General features: G+C 41.0%; 1 protein-coding gene across 1 annotated transcript in view; it reads left to right on the forward strand.

The window, feature by feature from the left end:
- LOC126473544 (dedicator of cytokinesis protein 1) overlaps window positions 1-14698 on the forward strand; it is a 420590-nt gene that overhangs the window by 258982 nt on the left and 146910 nt on the right. Inside the window, exon 23 of the mRNA XM_050100670.1 lies at window positions 10024-10137. Within this exon, the coding sequence (XP_049956627.1) occupies window positions 10024-10137 (114 nt within the window). The remainder of the gene's footprint in view (window positions 1-10023; window positions 10138-14698) is intronic.

A 14698-nucleotide genomic window follows, 5' to 3' on the forward strand; every position in this document is an offset into this window, starting at 1 on the left:
GGGAGTGACCCATTGGTTGCAGGTTTGTGAGTATGGTAGGAAAAGGGATGGACAAGAATATTCTGTTGGTTGGATGGACAATGGAAAGTAGAACCCAAGGGAAATATGCATATGATTTTGGGTAGTATGTGTTCCTCATCTCGGAGCATAGTGTGAAGTAGTCAGAGCCCCGGTGGAGGATATAGTTGAGCTTTACAAGACCAAGGTGATACTGTGCGATCGGAAGAGTGGTGGTCGTTGGCTATTTGACAGATTTACTGGTGTCAGAGGAGCAGATCACACAGGAGACTTATTTATGGACGAGCTGGATAGGATACTGTCTTGTCAGTAAAGGCTCTGGTAGGTTTATTGGTACATTTTGACAAACCCTGGTTTTCATTGCAGATGCAGCACCCACAGATTGTGAGGCTGTAAGGAAGAGTGTTTTCGACAGGAGTGGGTGGCAGCTGTCAAAGTGGAGATACCGTTGGTCGTTGATCCACTTGCTATTATGGACAGCCATATTTATGGAACCATCTGAGAGGTGTAGATTGACATCTAGAAAGGTGTCTTGATGAGTTGATAAGGACTTGTAGGGTTGGATTTGTCATGTTTGGGGAGAAGGTAAAAGGTAGGAGTGCATGGGACTGCTGGTTTGAGGAGGGAGGTGGATCCAGATATCAGGTTTTGTGATGGACTGAAGGCTGAGAGAAGATGCTTGAGGTTATGTTGGACATCACAGATGGGATCATGGTTGTAAGTTTTGTATGCGGAAGTGTTGAAAAGTTGGTGGAGAATCTCAGCCTTGGTGGAGAATCTCAGCCAAATAGTCACTATGGTTCATGACCACTGTGATTGAACCTTAGTGTGCGGGAAGGATGATAAGCTCTGGACTGTCATTCATATTATTAATAGTGGTGTGTTCCATAGGAGTGATTTTGGGCTCACCAAGAAGCCGTTTAGGAAAGGAAAGTGAAGCCAGGTTAGAAGTGAGGAATTTCTGAAAGATTACTATGGGATGACTGGGTGGAAGGGGGTGGAGGATCATGGTTGGAACGAATGTTTGGAGGAATACATGATAAACGCTGTGCTGTCTTACTGACATTTATTCACTATCAGTTTTGATCATTGACCATCCTCACAGTGCTAGCACAAAAATGGAAATAAAATGAAAACTTTGAATCTCCTAACACAATACATTTTCTTGAGAGTTATTAGTCAGAAAAATTAGGTGTACTTACAAAAACTACCTATCATATCAATTTCACATGGCATGCATGCTGTTTAACCAGGAAAGTAAACACCATTGCTAACTTGAAAATGTGAGAAAATTGTTACTTAAACATTTAATACAGGCTTAATCAAGCAGAAAACTATGTCGAAAACATTAAAACCTCTAAGAATAATAATTGCATAGCTCCATTGCTCAGCCACAACAAGACCCAGTAGACTAACACGCAGGAGTTGATCAAAGAAGCTACAAGTCAGAGTCAAAGACCATAGGTCAAAGAACAAGTTAAAACATACGTGCACACGATAGTACAGTCACAGGGGGATACACATGTACTAAAATTACAGTAAAAGATATACAATAACAGGAGATACAGTTGCTTATGATGTTTTAAATTCTGTACAATATTATGTGATATAATTGTCACATGGTAGTGTTATGTCACATGACAGAAACCAACAATCCAATCATTTGGTGAAAACTACCATGTGTAATAATAAACATACACATGTACAGTACTGTATAGTGTAACAGTCTCATGTTGCTGTTGTCATGTCACATGATATTATGTGATGATATGATGTCACATGTTAGAAGCACCAAGTGAGGTGGCACAGTGATTAGAATTCTGGGCTTGCATTCAGGAGGACTGCAGTTCAAACCCATATTCTGCAACCTGGTTTAGGTTGTCCGTGATTTCCTTAGATTGCTTCAGGCAAATGCCAGGATAGTTCCTTTGATAGGGCACAGATGACTTTCTTCATCATTCTCCCTTAACCCGATGGGACCAGTGACCTTGCTGTTTGGTCTCCTCCCCCAAATCAATCAATCAACCAACCAACCAACTGTGCTAAAAACAAACTGACCACTAGGTAAGGACTACAACGTACAAAAATATACATAGACATGTAATGTTGAACAATTATACGAGGCAACACAGCTACAATGAATCATTCAGATTAGTAGTTGCATAACAACTTGAATGTCAAATCCATATCATAAGTTCAAGGATACAAATAGTGTAACCAAATGAGGAACTGCATACTGCATAAAGTGATATAGTGTTATGTAATATAATAATCACATGATACTATTAAAACATCCAGTTATATTGCAACGTCACATACCAACAACAAGCCAACCATTTGGTGAGAACTAAAACATAAGAAAAATATACGTAGACACATAACGTTGAAACGTTACCAGAGGCAGTTCCGCTAAGAACAAAGAGCATAAAAACTAAAAAAAAACAACCAAAACAATTCGAACATCAAGTCTACATCACAAGTTCAAGGATACACTTAGTCTAACCAATTAGATACTAAGACTAAAATCACTTATAATTGTGTCATACAAAAAAATGTAATTAATCAAACAATGGAAAATCCAGGATGGAATGTAACAATATTAGAAAGGGCAAGTTGCTACTCACCATATAGCAGAGATGTTGAGTCGCAATAGGCACAACAAAAACAACAGTGTGTGTGTGTGTGTGTGTGTGTGTGTGTGTGTGTGTGTTTATTGCTGACAAAGGCCTTAATGGCCAAAAGCTGTAATTGTGTGAATCTTTTTGTTGTGCCTGTCGCAACTCAGCATCTCCACTATATGGTGAGTAGCAATTTTCCTTCTCTAAAAACTGTAATTATTCACTTTATTGCAACAAATGTGACCCTTCTATCATATTAATCACTAGCCAATTTTATTGAACTAATTTATCTATAATCTGAACCTGTCATATGCCCAAAATACCTTGTATTATCCCACAGCATCGGTATGAAAAATCTGTGAATCTGTGAATTTAACTATCAGAAAATATGTACACATCGGTGATCATAACTAAATGACCGTAGTTGTGAGGAAATCCTGGTACCCGTGACACAAACAGTGGTGTATACAGGATGTATCAGAAAGGATGGCACAAACTTACACAGCTGAAAGCACATGGTAATAGGAGCACGAATGTCAAGTAAACATGGGCTCTAAAATGCATACCTTAAGAGCTTTGAGATATTTTCAGTATTGCGAAACACATCTTTTCTACCGCAAGCTCTTTGCTTTCCATATTTTGGGAAAACAAGAAAAAAAATGCCAGTAAACATGTGCTCTAAAAGGTATACCTTAAAAGTTATGAGCACTTGTTCGTTAGAATAGTTGTGTTCCAAAGCACCAAAGATGAACAGGTGCTCATAGCTGTTACAATATGCATTTTAGAGCACATGTTTACTGGACATTTTTTTCTTGTTTTGGTCCGTACTACCACTTCCCAAAATATGGAAAGCAAAGAGCATGCAGTAGAAGAGGTTTGTTTCACAATATCGAAAATCAAGAATACCTCGTAGCTCTTTAGGTATGCATTTTAGAACCCATGTTTGCTTGACATTTGTCCTTCTATTATCATGTGCTTTCAGCCATGTAAGTTTGCCCCATCCATTTTGATGCACCCTGTATATATTATTAATCAATTGCAACAGTTTCACTCCTGGTTGGTTAAGCTGTGTTATAGCTTTAAGTATCAACTTTCTTAAATTTTCAAGTCAGCAATGGCGTATACTTTCCTTGTTAAATAGCATGTATGCCATGTGACATTGTTACAGTAGATATTTTTGTAAGTACACTTAATTTTTCTGACTAATAATTCTCATAAAATGTAATGTGTTTTGAGATTCACAGTTTTCGCTTTGCTTTCATTTTTGTTCTAGCACTGTGAAGATGAACCATTTCATAACCAGTAGTGAATAATTTTTTTAAACACAGAACAATGTGTATCATGCGTTTCCCTGAGTATGTCAGTGCTGACTCTTCAAGCATTCCCGGCAGATATGTTGTAAATGGTCTTCATAGGTTTGACGCTGGATCACATTGTGCAAATTCCACAATATTTCCTCGGAGCAAGTGTCCAACATCTTCAGGTGGTTCAACCTTCCTCGTGGCCAGGTACAATTGACGGTATCCGCACACCGATGCCCGTTTTTAGAAAATGCGCAAGGGAGAATGCACAGCCGCGGAAATCACATATGCACAGCGATTTTTCATATTCAAACTCTGCCAAAAATCGCAGAGCGGCTCTCCTGCGCATGCGCTGTACACTGTTATTGTCAACAGTGTGACCAGACGTTACTCACCAATGGCCATACTAGGCCAATGTTATGATGGGCCTGTTATCAAAGTGTCTTGGTTTTCTTAGATTGCAATCATTGGACCTGTTACTAAGTTTCGATGTTGTGTCTTTATTTACAAAGGTGCCCTAGCAGGACTTTTTATAGCTCATTAGAAACAAGTTTGAGGAGGACATAGTAACATTATTCAAACACGTGCTTTCTTCAATGTACTTCTTATTTCAAGACCAATATTTTGAACAAGTGGACGGTGTCGCCATGGGAAGACCTCTGTCTCCTTTGGTGTCCAATTATTTTATGGAGGACTTTGAACAAAAAGCACTACGGTCAGCCTCTCTCAAACCCTCTTCTTTTCTGCCGTATATGTGGATGATACATTTGTGGTGTAGTCACATGGACTTGATACTCTACCTACGTTTCTTCAGCATCTGAATTAGCTCCATCTGAATATGAAATTCACATTGGAGGTGGAAAAAGATGGTGCTTTACCTTTTCCTGATGTCTTGGTATGAAGGACAGCAGATGGAACCTTGGGACACAGCACCTACCGCAAGGCAACGCATACAGATCTATATTTGCAGGCCACAAACTGCCATCACCCTGCACAATGCGGTAGTGCATTACGTACGTTAGTTCATAGGGCACATGTGGTATCTGATCCTGAGAACCTGTCGAGTGAAATATAACATTTGAAGACAGTGTTCCGACAAAACAATTATTCTGAGAGACAAATAGGTAATCCATCCAGGCCCAGGTGAATTCTATCTGCGGAGCAGAATGAAGATACGAAGACACCCACCACTTTGGCCTTTTTGCCATATTTTGGTGCCATGTCATCAAGAATCGGAAGAGTCTTCGGAAGATACGGAATTAATTGTGTTTTTCAACCATCTGCAAAACTGAGAAATCTGTTGTGCTCGGTTAAGGATGACTTTGGACTGAGGAAATGTGGTGTGTACAAGATTCCTTGTCAGTGTGGGGCAGCGTATATAGGCCAGACATATGCCGCACAGTACAAGAACGCTGTGATGAACCTCAGCATCATACACACCTTCGTCAGCCGGAAAAGTCGGCAATTGCGGAACACTGTCTGAATACAGGACATTGTATGATTTATGAAAAGACGGAAGTTTTATCTCTGGCGTCATCTTTCTGGGTCTGCATCATTAAGGAAGCAATACATATCCATACAGCCAATAATCTCATCAACAAGGACACGAGATTTCAACTGATCACAGACTGGAACCCTGCATTGGCTGCTATTAAATCATGACTCAAAAATCAAGATTCTTTGATAACAGGCCCGTCATAACACTGGCCTGGCCTAGTATGGCTGTTGGTGCGTAACGTGTGGTCGCACTGTTGACAAACACAGCATACAGCCCTCGCGTGGGAGAGCTGCTCTGCGATTTTCGGCAGAGGGAGTTTGAATATGGTAAATCACTGCGCATGCACGATTTCCGCGGCTGCGCATTCTTCGTGGGCGTGTTCTAAAAATGGGCGTCGGTGTGCGAATACTGTCAGTCATACCTAGCCATGAGGAAGGTTGAACCACCTGAAGATGAAGATGTTGGACAGTTGCTCTTAGGATATATTGTGGAATTTGCACAATATGATCCAGCGGCAAACCCGTGAAAACTATTTACTATATCGATGCTGTTGGCAGTTTCCTGAAAAAAAAATTTTTTTGTCGAAGTAGGTTGGAACTGTTGTAAAGAAGGTACTGTATGTGGTTTCATTTGGTTGTCATCAGTGGGGTGTGTTGTGAAAAATTGTTTTGACTGCAAAGAGGAAGTAAACGAAATAATGTCCTGTTCAAGTCCTGCATGATTGAAATTAGATTTGGGGCTGAAGGTGAGGCCATTAGAAAGTACTTGAAATTAGATTTTAATGCAAAGATGAGGCATTTAGAAAGTACTGAGACTTCTTTAGGGGTCAGAGCTTTATCAGAAAGGTTGACAACACTGTTATAGAACGGGTGTTCTGGAGCAGTGTGTTTCATAAAAGATGTGGAAAGCTTTTGGGAATGCCAGAGAAAAGACTCCACTCCATACATGGCCTCAAATAGCTTCTCAACGCCTTAGATTCATCTCAAAACGTGACACGTGAATCCGTCTCCCTCCTCACACCAGCAAAACCCTGCACTACTACCTCTTACCTATTCCTCAAGCTCCACAAACCCAACCTCACATGTCTCCCTACTGATCGTCACCTTGTGGCTGGGTACATTGCTTCCACAGAGCAGACCTCTGCCTTTGTTGACCAAGACCTCCAAACTATTGTCCATAACTTCCCATCCTACATTCAAGACACTGCTCACTTCGTTGACCACCTCTCCACAGTTTCTGTCCCGTTACCACTTGACTCCAAATGGGACATCCTTGTACACCGACGACACCGTTCCCATGGCCTAGCGACCGTGGAACACTACTTTTCCCAATGTCCTCTTCATACCAAACCCACCACTTCTCTCCTAATCCTCCTAGCCAACCACATCCTGTCCCACAGTTATTCCACTTTCGTAGGCCAAATCTCTAAACACATCTGTAGTACTGTCATGGGTATTTGCATAGCACCATCCTGTGCCAACTTATTTATGGGCCATCTGGTGGAATCCTTCCTATGCAGTCATAATCTAAAACCTGTTGTCTGGTTCAGATTAATTGACGATTTTTCAAGGTCTTTCCACATGGCAAGGACTACCCTTGCTCTTTCTACCATAACTTCAACACCTGCTCCAAAATCCACATCGTCTCGTCCTTCTCAACTCTTCCTTACAGCCTCATTATCCTTGGATGCCACATCTGCAGAAGAATGGAGGAGTTGTTGAAATATGCCAGTAGCCTTACCAGAAACTTTACTAACAGATGGAATCCTATCCAGCTCACCCATAAGCAATTCTCTCGTGTCATCTGCTCCTCTGATACTGATAAACCTGTTAACCAGCCAATGCTCAGCGCTCCTCTGATCACTCAGTATCACCCTGGTCTTAAGAAGCTCAACCATTCCATCCGCCAGGGCTTCGACCACCTTACGTCGTGCCCTAAGGTGAGGGATATCCTACCTAAAATCACACACTCGTGCCCACGCAACCTTCAGAATATCCTTCTGCAGTCCTTTTCCATCCCAATCCCATTCCTCATGGGTCCTCCACTTGTGTCCTCCACTTGTGACCTGTTCCATACACCCACCCACCATCTCCCACTGAAGTCCAGTCACATGCATTTCCTATCCAATAGAAGGCAAGGCAGTATGTGACAGCAGCCATGTTATGTATCAGCTGTGCTTCAATTACTGTACAACATACTACATGGGCATGACGAGTAACCATCTGTATACGTGAGTTAATGGCCACCACCAAGCTGCGGCAAACTGCAAACTTGACCGCCAGTTGCAGGACATGCTGCACACCGCAACATAAATATCTTCAACAGCTGCTTCAGTACACAGGCCATTTGGTTACTCGCTTTCAGCACAATATACACAGGTCTGTGCAAAAAATTCCGGAACATTCGAAATTTCGCATCTGTGGTGTGTCGGCACAAAATGCAGTTGGCATCCCTGCACATTCCTGTGTATGAGGTGTAACTGTTGAAAGTTTCAACGTGTATGTCTGTTAGTTATTGTTCAGTGCCGTATCGAGTAGAATGTCGTGTCACACAGTTCGTGAGTTTCGAGATGGCAGGTTTAGAGGAGCAACGTGGCTGCATAAAATTTTGTATGAAACTCGAGGAAAGCTTTACAGAGGCACACCAAATGATGAAGGAAGCCTACGGTGATGAGTGCTTAAGCCGTACTCGGTGTTACGAGTGGTTCACACAGTTTAAAAATGGCCGGATGGAAGTTAAAGATGACCCTCGTTCAGGACGCCTTTCGATGTCTACTGACGATGCTCATGTCAAGAACATCAGAGAAATTGTGCCTGCCAATCGAGGACTGGCTGCCTGAGAGATCACAGAAGAATATAACATTTCAGTTAGACCATGACTGAAGTCCTGACACAGGATCTTGGAACGCATCATGTTGCTGTCAGGTTTGTCCCATGGCTCATGAGTGAAGACCATAAAGATCTTCACCTCGCAATCTGACAAGAGCTTTTGGATCGCATAAATGAGAACAAGATATACCTTAAGAGAATCGTAACTGGTGATGAAATGTGGGTCTACGGTTATGATGTTGAAACAAAGGTTCAACCTTCACAATGGCTCAGAAAAGGTTCTCTAAGACCGAAATAAGCTTGTCACGTCAGGTCAAATGTCAGAGCCCTGCAGATAGTTTTCTTTTGACTTTGAGGATTAGTTCATTATGACTTCATGCCACAGGGATAAACTGTTAATCAATGGTACTATTGGGACATGTTGGGACACCTGTTAGAAAATGTGAGAAGGAAATGGCCTGAAATGTGGTGAGACAATTCATGGGTCTTGCATCATAGAGACACACCTGCACATTCACCCCTGTTGGTGCGTGACTGTTGCACAAAAAACGAAATCACTGTGCTGCCTCATCCTCCGTACTCTCCAGACCTGGTCCCTGTGGACTTTTTTTTCCCCAAACTTGAAAAACATGTTGAAAGGATGAAGGCTTGCAGTGATAGATGAGATAAAAGAAAATTCACACACGGCGCTTCGCGCGATCCAGAAAGAGGCACACCAAGACTGCTTCCGGAAGTCGAAATGGAGTTGGGAGCGATGTATAAATTGTGGAAGAGAGTATTTCTAAGGAGACCCTGTACACTAAGTAAAAGGTAAGAGTAGAAAAATTTCGTGGTCAATGTTCCGGAGTTTTTTTGAATAGACCTCGTACATGATGGGAACTGTCTGTTCAACACATCCTACACTCTTGCAATTCCCATGGCCTAGTCCTCTGCTAACCTGTTCCCATAGCCTCACGTTGCCTTTTCCCTTCTCTCTCCTTGTCCATCAAGATTGTGCAGCTACTTCTGCCACTACTCTTCCTCTCATCCCCCCACTGTGTAGGCATTCTCCATTTTTAACCCCTCTCCCTTCCATTTCCCTCTTCAGCTACACCTTTCTCTCATTTTTTCCACTCCTCTTCCCCCTCTCCTCAGCTCCTCCCTCTCAGGTCTGCACCCTCTGCAGTGCCACCCTCCATCCCCACCTCTCCGTCTTCCTAAATCTCTTTTTGTTGTACCCTCTGTAACTTTTTTCGTCTTGTTGTGTGACCGTGAGGTCCTCTGTCAAAAGACCTGCCTCTTTCCGGCTACTCCTTCCTTGTCTCCCCCCCCCCCCCCCCCCCTCCACGTCCATCAGCTCCGGCAACTGCTTTCAATAATCAAGTATAAATAATTAGTATTGCTGTGTCCATGGGAGTGTGCTTTTAGATGTCTGTCTGGTTCGATGTATGGATGTGTGTACTATTGTTGGGGGGAAAAAAGCTAGTGCTCAGAAGCTAGTGTGAGTGCTTTTTTCTGTTGTATGTTACAGAATTCTACATATTGATCTGCTATAGGTGAGTGGTTGCATTTCCATTAGTTTACATAGTGTATTATTAAAACATACACATAGTTAATATGTTTATTGTAAAACACCTAGAGAGGTTTATGAGCACAATCATCTGTGACTAGGTTAATAGATATGGGTATTTTTCAGTCAACACAGCAGAAAATGTTTTCTTAACTATTTGTTTGAAATTATTAACAGCATATCAACATGGTATTTGTTACACTCTTTGCAGGGTACAAAATTTGTAGATACTGTGGCTCGGCTGATGGAGCGATTGCTGGAATACAGGTGTATTATAACAGATGAAAACAAGGAAAACCGAATGAGTTGTACTGTGAATTTACTGGTATGTATCGTAACATCTGTTAATGCCAGGAAGAGAATGTGTTTTTGTTTTAATCTTGTGCATGTCCAAGGAGTTACACAGCAATCAGTAAAATTAAAATTACCTGTAGATGTTGCTGTAGGATTTAACTTCATCTTGTTAACTCTGTATGAACATTAGTTCTCCCAAACACTGAAACAAAGAATTTTGCTTAGTTTGCTTTGATTGATTTTGCCTATGATAGTCCATATTACTTTTGCACCTGAAGCAAAGCAGAAAATTTCTATTAGTATCTGTTAATAGTATTATTTCAATAACTGCTGTCAACACGATAAATAAGATGGTAACTATATTGTGAAAATGATAAAATTACAAAGAGAGAAATTGACTGCCTTCTGGAAGTGAAATAATTTTTCACAAGATGACTCATTTAAAAGTGGAAAAAAAAACTGTTACTAGGTTTCAGAACAATTAGCTTTTTCAAAGTCAAAAAATGGTAGATTGGGGGAAGGTTAAAAAGGAAGGGTGGGTTACTCAGACTTTAGGATGAAAGGGAACCATCAGTTTGTTGGGTGTCCCCCTCTCATTGTGGAGTATGTGTGACATGCCCTCCTTTATAACCTTCTCCCTATCTATCCACCTTTCCTCCCTAAGACAGAATCTAATAGTTATGAAAGCTAGGAATAGTTTTTTTTACATATGTTGACAGTACTACATTTAATCCCCTGAAGATGTTTGTAATTTTATGACAATGTAACATTTGGGAGGGGGGGCTACAACCCAATTACATAAATTTTAATCTAGGCCTGAGGTCGGTAGAGTTACATGGTTACAGTGTCAGATAGTTGGAAAGGGGGGGGCAGGGGGAGGAAGAAGGGACAGTAGAGAGAAAGGGGGTTTGTGGACGGGGGGGGGGGGGGGGGGGTCATGGAGAAGATTGTGTACAGGAAGTGAGAGGGGGCACGTATGCAGGAGGCGAGGTATATGTCCGCTAGATTAAACACATAAGAAATAGTACAGGGATAAGGTGGTGGACATGTAGTGAAGGAAAGGAAGATGCCCCGGCCGCGGTGGTCTCGCGGTTCTAGGCGCGCAGTCCGGAACCGTGCGACTGCTACGGTCGCAAGTTCGAATCCTGCCTCGGGCATGGATGTGTGTGATGTCCTTAGGTTAGTTAGGTTTAAGTACTTCTAAGTTATAGGGGACTGATAACCACAGCAGTTGAGTCCCATAGTGCTCAGAGCTATTTGAACATTTTTGAAAGGAAGATGCAGGTGAAAGAGAACAGGACAGGACAACATAGTAGAAAAGTAAAAAAGTGTATTGAGTCCAAGTGGAATTGTTGGTGCAAAGGATGCATTCTAGGTCGTCTCCTACTTGAGAAATTGAGGAAAGATGGTCTTGAGGAGTAACCTTCAGTTAACAGATTGTGAAACAAGTAGGAAAGTCAACTACATTGTTGTGTGCTGCATCATGTGGAGTTGGGTGGTCCGTTTGGCCCTTGGCTACTGTGTGTGTGTGTGTGTGTGTGTGTGTGTGTGAATATATGTATGTGGGGGAGGGGGAGGCACACGTGCATGTTTGGAATATCAGTCTGAGATTTAATTAAGCATGTTAATGACCTTACAAGTATTAAATATATCTCCAAACATTTGTCTTTCAAAGAATACTAATGTTTAAATTATGCACACCATTGGTAGTGTCATACTGTAGATTACAAAGACAACCTTATTTTCACATTTAGAGCCTTATTTCTCTGTTATACTGTTCTGTTAGAAATGGCAGCTAAACGTCTTTCCCAAGGGAAACTGCAATGTTGTTTCAGTTTATAACAATAATGATAATGAATAAATAGACTTAAGTAATGAATTAGGAATAAAAAACTGTGTTATTTGAAGGATTTCATCTTGCTTTCAGCTTTTAGAATTTTATTTTTCAATTGCTGTTTTGGCATTAAGCCGTTTTCAAGCATCCACAAAACATAATACAACATAATGTGGACAGTTTACAGCACATAAAATGTAATATTGAGTAGTATCACTGACTAGTTATTCTTTGATGTGCAATTGTGCATATTACGAGGGTTGTATCAAAAGTAAGTTTCCCGTATTTTTTACAAATAGAAAACATTGTTTATTATTATTAATTTGTACATTGTTGAAAAGCTTACTTTTGTCTATTTTTCAACATAGTCTCTTCTCTCTTTCTTTTTTTTTTTTTTTTTCTTCTCTCTCTCCCCCAAACACACTTTTGAAGACCGTGCTCCAGCTTTTGTCTTCCTAAGTCAAAGTAGTCTTCTGCCAACCCGTTGAGGAAGCGTGTGACCTCTGCTCAGCTCTTGAAGTGTTTGCCACCTAAGCGTTCCTTTAGCTTGGGAAAGAGGTTATAATCGCTGGGGGCTAAGTCCAGGCTGTACGGGAGATGGGGCATAACAGTCCACCCAAATTTTTTCAAAAGCTCCTGAGTTTCATGAGAAACGGGGGGTTGAGCGTTGTCATGAAGAAGCACTACTCGCTCCATCAGTCGTCCTCTCTGGTGATTCTGGATTGCTCGCCGGAGTTGGGTCAAAGTTTCACAATATCTATCTGAGTTTATTGTCGTCCCAGGTTGCATGAAATCGATGAGGAGTACCCCCTTCCGATCCCTAAACACAGTCGCCATAACCCTCTTTTTTTGTTGGGGGGGATGGTGTAATGAAACACCCATGTTTCATCTCCTGTGGTGATAGAGTCCAACAACTTCTCCTTGTTGCCTCCCCCCTCACATAGTTGAAGAAACTTGCAAGCACAGTCAGGGCGTTGCTCCTTGTGTCTATCAGTCAGCATCCGGGGGACCCAGCGAGCACACACCTTGCGAACACCCAACGTTTCTGTTAAAGTTCTTCCAATTGTGCCATTGGAAGCTTCAGGAATGCATCCAATAATGTCACAGACAGTGACCCTCTGATCTTTGAGAGGCTCACTGTTGATCTTCTGGACAATCTCATCCAAAACTGGCAGTCTTCCACTCCATTCTTCATCGTGAACTTCCGTGCAACCATCAGCAAAACCCCTGCACCATTTGCGGACGTGCTGAATGGACATGCACTCTTCACCATAAATCTGTCAGTTGCCAATGAATCTCCATGGGCAATAACTTCCTTGTATGGAGAAACCAGATTACTGCTCAAACCTTGCACTTGGCAGGAGCAGCGATCAACACTTCCATCTCTCATGGCTGCCAAGCCAACAATGAACAACGTAGCAAATTGTGGACGGGCGGGCTCGAGAGTGGGGGAACCACTGCGCTTGGCACTGTTGTCGGATTTAGCTTAGCACTTTCCCTCGAGGCTGTAGCTCATTGGGAACCTTACTTTTGGTTCAGCCCTTATACATTGTTATTTCTGCATAATATTAACCAATATGTCAAAATCTTGGAAGTACAGCATATATGAATGTTGAAAAACTACAAAACTGGTTTTACCTACTGTTAATCCCAGATGTGACGAAGCGAGCTGGGATATTTTTACTTCCCCTCTTGTTTTGCCATGTGCTCCCTTAAAATTAATTTTTTCAATTTTGAATTAAGTACCATTAACATACGTGAATATAATCTGCAAAGGTTGGCCCCCAGTTTTAAAGAATATAACACCAGACCTAATTTTGTGCTTAGTTTTATGTATGTAAGTGATTTTATAATTTATTTTGACTATTCCTAGTTAGTATCTTTTGTTATCAGTAATTGTTTAATAACTTAAATTATATTGTTGATGTATAAACAAATATAAATTCTGTACTAATTGTAAACATTTGGGACACGAAACACTAGCATTCCTAATGGATCTATTTGTCTCTGTTTGAAAACATGTTAGCAAAGCCAGCCCTTAATTAATTCAAAAGTAATTAATATTTTTGCCCAAAGTATTGTCTGTGTAATGATATCTGTTAATTTCATCATTTAAACAAATAATTTGGCTTAGTCCTCATAGTAGGAGAAACTGATAAAAAGAAGGAAAGTTTCGATGTCTTCAGTTAATTTTTATTTGTAATTTCTGTAAATTTAACTTTAAACAATTTGTAGTTTCAGTACCTATTATTGTGATGATATATAAGGGCCCAATTTTTCATGCTGAGACAGTCAGTCCACGGCCAAGTTTCAGACGAGTAACATGTGTTGGTTAAAATGACAACAGTGCATCAACTTAACACTGAAATAAGTGTTACACCAACTGGCCTTGTGTGAAAACAATGACATTGTCTGTTTCCATACGTACCTGTTTATTCTTCAAGAATTGTGAACTTTGCAGTTAGGTTTTTACTGCTCGTAGATGGCTGAAAATGGGTTAATGCCAAAATTGCAATCACAAAATAAAATTCAAACAGCTGAAAGTGGGAGGAAATTCTTTAAAAAATTTATAGAAGCTGTGGACCCATACTACAGGAAAATAAAAAAAAAACTATGTTTTTATTATCACTTCTGTGCTTTTTATTTGAAAAACACTGTAATCAAAAGTATCTGGACACCTGGCTGAAAATGACTTAAAAGTTCATGGTGCTCTTCATCGGTAATGCTGGAATTAAATATGGTGTTGGCCCACCGTTAT

The sequence above is a fragment of the Schistocerca serialis genome, chromosome 4 (genome assembly GCF_023864345.2).
Source record: "Schistocerca serialis cubense isolate TAMUIC-IGC-003099 chromosome 4, iqSchSeri2.2, whole genome shotgun sequence".
In the NCBI taxonomy this organism is placed as follows: domain Eukaryota; kingdom Metazoa; phylum Arthropoda; class Insecta; order Orthoptera; family Acrididae; genus Schistocerca; species Schistocerca serialis.